Consider the following 4,446-nt stretch of genomic DNA (forward strand, 5'->3'; position numbering starts at 1 on the left):
GTCATCTGCATATCAAACTCCAATGTTAACGACTTTAATAACCTCATCATTCCTCACTACTGTTGGAAATATTTCAATAGCGAGAATAAATAAATAGGACGAGAGTGGATCTCCTTGCCTTACCTCTCGCTTAACATTAAAATAACCAGTAGCAAAACCCCCATTCATAACTCAACTGCTTAGATTACTGTAAATAGTTTTTACCCACGAACAAAATGAGGGGCCGAACCGATACATTCTAAATAAGATCTGGCTATTTGTGTCAGTCGATCAGTAGACTTCAACAATGATCACGGTCATGGGCGTCAATCCTGGAGGGATGGAGGGACACGTCCCCCCCCCCCCCACGAATTTTCAGGTGGTGAAATGTCCCCCCCCCCATGATTTGGGGTTTAAATCTTCTTCTTTTTTTTTCTTTCTCTCTTTCTCTCTTTGTTGAGAAAAATCAAGCCAAATCAGGCGATCAGATTTGATTAATAGAAGCGTCATTAATATTACATTCACATTACCGGAAGTTCAAACATTGGTTTACGATGAAAATCCTTTCACCAACTGAAAAAAAATCAAATAAATCCCTTGTATCTTTCAAACCTTATGGCTGATTGTTCTATGGAAACGACAAATTCATCTATCTACTCCCCCCCCCCTTGCGTTCTTGTTCCTGTTAGTTGAACTTATGCCCCAAATCAAGCCATCTATCCATCAATTTAAAAAAAATCTTCAACTTCTGAGGGGGGCACACCCCCTACGTTCTACTGTTTTCTTTTTAATTAGACAAAAAATATGCACCAAATTGAGCCATCTATCCATCCATTTCAAAAAAATCTCCAACTTCTCAGGGGGCAGATCCCCCCTCACACACCCCCTGCGTTCTTGTTCCTCGTTAATTGAACTTAAGACTGTTTTCTTTTTAATTTGGCAAAACGTATGCCCAAAATCAAGCCATCTATCCATCAATTTAAAAAAAAAAAAACTTTAACTTTTGAGGGGGGCACACCCCCCTCAGACACCCCTGCGTTCTACTGTTTTCTTTTTAATTTGGCAAAAAGTATGCACCAAATCAAGCCATTTATACATCAATTAAAAAAAAAATCTTTAACTCAGACACCCCATGCGTTCTTGTTCTTTGTTAATTGAACTTAACACTGTTTTCTTTTTAATTTGGCGAAAAATTTTGGCCCAAATCAAGCCATCTATCCATCAATTAAAAAAAAAAATCTTCAACTTCTGAGGGGGCACACCCCCCAGACACCCCCTGCGTTCTACTGCTTTCTTTTTAATTTGGCAAAAAGTACGCACCAAAGCGAGCCATTTAAGCATCAATTTTTAAAAAAAATCTTCAACTTCTGTTCTGAGGGGGGGGGGGGGCATCCCCTCAGACACCCCCCCCCCCTGCGTGGCGCGCCCATTCGCCCCCTAACAAAATAACCTGGCGTCGCCCTGTCTGAACTTGTGTCCCCCCCCCCCCCCACGGTCTAATTTGGATTGACGCCCATGATCACGGTCTGTAAACAAATAAGATAACAGAAGATACCCTTAATTAAGATCTAACTATAACATAATCCTCTATCTCCCCCCGAGTCTTTGGTGCAAAAAGAAATGAAAGGCTAATGTAACAGTGCGACAAAATACGACCCAATGATCAACGACGAGTAAAATGTAAAGAAAAATAAACGTGAACGCAGTCCAGGCTAAAACGAAACCTAACACAAAGTCATGACGAAACGCCATCAAAAACTAGCAAAACGAGAAATGCAATTGCCAAATATCAGTAAAAGAATTAAAGACATAAGGAAAACTGTTCGAGTGTCAATGTCACATGTCATAGTCTGTGTGCCAGACAGGTTTGGCTGGGCGACGGGTATAGATCGCCTAGGAGAAGCACTGGCCCGTCCAACGGGTGTGAGCGACGGCAACTGCGTGTCGACAGACGAAGGAACAGGAACAACCACAGATGGGCGAACAGGACGACGGGGCGGGCCATCGGACGTTCCAGAAGAAGCGGCAGGGGTCGTTGGAGCTGCCCGGGCAGGGGGCATGACAGGTCCCGGCTGGCTGGTGGCAGGGGTGTCAGGGCACGTCAATGGTGGCACCAGGGGTAGGGCTGTTTCAGGGCCTGAAGCGGGATCCTCAGGCTGTTCAGTAGGACGCGGCAGGGCCTCGAGGTCTAGCCGCAGGACGGGCTGTCGAGTACTCAGACGAGTTGTGCCAAAGTCACCGTCCATCACCAAAGGACGGGGCGCGGGTACACTGGAACATACTGTCTCAGGAACTTCCTGTTCCATAGTGTAACTCTCCCGGAGCCGTCGACGCGGATTGCGTATTGGTCGAACCTCGACCACAACCCCAGTCTTGTCCCATTTAAAGGGGTGGGGTCCCATCTGGTTCTGTACGCGGACATGGTCACCAACTGTAAGGGGCGGAAGTCGCTTTCAGCACTTCTCATGTGGCGATTTCGCAGTGCATCTTCCTGAGCAGCAAAGGTCTCACGCCAAGTGCGGTGAGGCTCGTATTTGCCGGGCGCCACTGGAATGAAGTCCCGAATAGGATGGCAGAATACGCAAATGGCGGGCGAGAGCTTGGTGTCCCTGTCAGGCGTGTTCCTGTACTGAAGCATCGCACGCTGGAATGCGTCAGTGTCAAGGGCACTGGTAGGGCTGGTGTTGTCCAGGAGAAGGCGCTTGATGGTCTTTTACACTCATTTCAGCACGACAGTTGCTATGGGGGTATGCCACGGAGGAAAGGCGATGATGGATACCCCAGTCCTGGAGGAATCGACGTGTGGCTGCTGCTGTAAATTTGGGGCCACCATCTGAGGCCATCTCGTCAGGGATGCCGAATGTGACAAAGATGCGTCGAAGGCAAGCGGTGAGGCCATCTGCGCCGTGGGTAGATCTCTCAACTATTGGCCAGTTGGAGAATCGGTCGACGACAACCAAGTAATTGCAGCCTTTGTAATGGAAGAAGTCAGCACAAATACATTGGAATGGGTAGACCGGGGAAGTCAGCGGAGTTCGCGGCGAACTAGGGTTGGACGGCGCATCCGATTGCAATGGTCGCATCTAGCACGGAGGGTGGAGATGGCAGGGGTGATGCCGGGCCAGAAGACAGATGCCTCTGCCCTGGCGGTCACGGAGGTGACCCCTTGGTGGGCAGCATGGAGGTGGGTCAGCACTTCCTCCCTGAGAGAAGGGGGGGGGGGATAACGATGCGGTCCGTGTAAAGCACAACTCCATCAACTGTATAAAGATCGTCCCGAAACTGGAAGTAGTCACGGAGGGGACCCGGGAGTTCATGGCGGAAGGCTGGGCGGACTCAACTAAGCCAACGAGGGAATGCATGCATGTCCTCGTCGCTGGCTGTGGCAATACGCACCCTGTCCCACGTGACAGATTTGAGGTGAAGGGAGTCCAGGGAGGACACAGAATGAAAGGTGTCAAGTTGATGGGGGGAGGACCAATGGTCGCGACATCGTCAGGCAGGTGTAACTTCAGAGGTGCACCAGTGAGAGGCAGTCCGTTGCACGGTGTCGGGCACCTGGGACATGGACGATCCGGAACCTGTATTGCAGGGTTTTCTCTTTCAAGTTCCTGAGACGAGGGTTAGGGATTCTGCTAGAGAGCGGTCAGTGAGGATCTTTAAAAGGGGCTTGTGGTCGACAGCAAGGATGAGATCCTCACATCCAAGTACGAAGTAGCTGGCCTTGTCTAGGGCATCAGCCTCGGTGAGGGCCTCACCCTCGATTGGAGCATAGCGTGATTCAGCGGCGTGCGTGAACCTGCTGCCTACAAGCGTGATTTGCCATCCAGTGGGGCAACAAAATGGTTCCGAGGAATTGCAGGTGCAGTGTTTTTGGAGAAGCCAGAAGCCAATGCCATGCTTTGACCAATCTGTAGCCAGGCAAGTGGGCTTGCTCGGGTCAAAGATCCTCACACCTTCCTCGATTTCATTGGCGATAATGGCTTTGGATTCATCAAAGGCACTCTGGAGGGCCTCGTCCCACGTGAAGGCTGTGGTAGGCTTCAGGAGCTGGCAAAACGGCAGTATCTTTGCAGTCATGCTGAAAGCATAGGACACTTGATTGACAAGCCCAAACCAAGAGCGCACGTCGGTGATGTTCTTCGGTGTAGGGAAGTCCAGGATGGCCTATAAGTATTTCTCGCATGGACGGATACTGTCGGGGGTGATCTCAAATCCAGCAAACTCAACAACATCTGCGCCCAGCACGAACTTGTCAGGGTTGAGGGTAACGCCAATCCGACCGCAGACATCCAGCCACTCGACAGCTTGGAAGTAGCTATCCGCCAATGTGTCCGCCCACAGCAGAGCGTCATCCACACATGTCCGACACGATCTCATCATAACGCCTGGTGTATCCATCACCGGAGGCAATGTATCCTTGAGGGGCCGTCTTGTAGCGGTATCTGCCCCAGAGGGTAATGAAGG

General features: G+C 49.9%; 2 protein-coding genes across 2 annotated transcripts; both read right to left on the reverse strand.

The window, feature by feature from the left end:
* Positions 1–1,475: 1,475 nt before the first annotated feature.
* On the reverse strand, positions 1,476–2,225 carry LOC115928787 (merozoite surface protein CMZ-8-like). The gene is made up of 2 exons (XM_030996687.1): positions 1,800–2,225; positions 1,476–1,505 (listed from the first exon to the last, which is right to left on the reverse strand). Exons 1-2 carry the CDS (start codon positions 2,223–2,225, stop codon positions 1,476–1,478), a joined length of 456 nt encoding a protein of 151 aa, XP_030852547.1.
* Positions 2,226–2,639: 414 nt separating this feature from the next.
* LOC105446863 lies at positions 2,640–3,062 on the reverse strand. Its single transcript, XM_011684224.1, has one exon. It carries the CDS (start codon positions 3,060–3,062, stop codon positions 2,640–2,642), a length of 423 nt encoding a protein of 140 aa, XP_011682526.1.
* Between the last annotated feature and the right edge of the window lie 1,384 nt (positions 3,063–4,446).

Source organism: Strongylocentrotus purpuratus, unplaced genomic scaffold, assembly GCF_000002235.5.
Source record: "Strongylocentrotus purpuratus isolate Spur 01 unplaced genomic scaffold, Spur_5.0 spur5_scaffold_3, whole genome shotgun sequence".
NCBI lineage: Eukaryota > Metazoa > Echinodermata > Echinoidea > Camarodonta > Strongylocentrotidae > Strongylocentrotus > Strongylocentrotus purpuratus.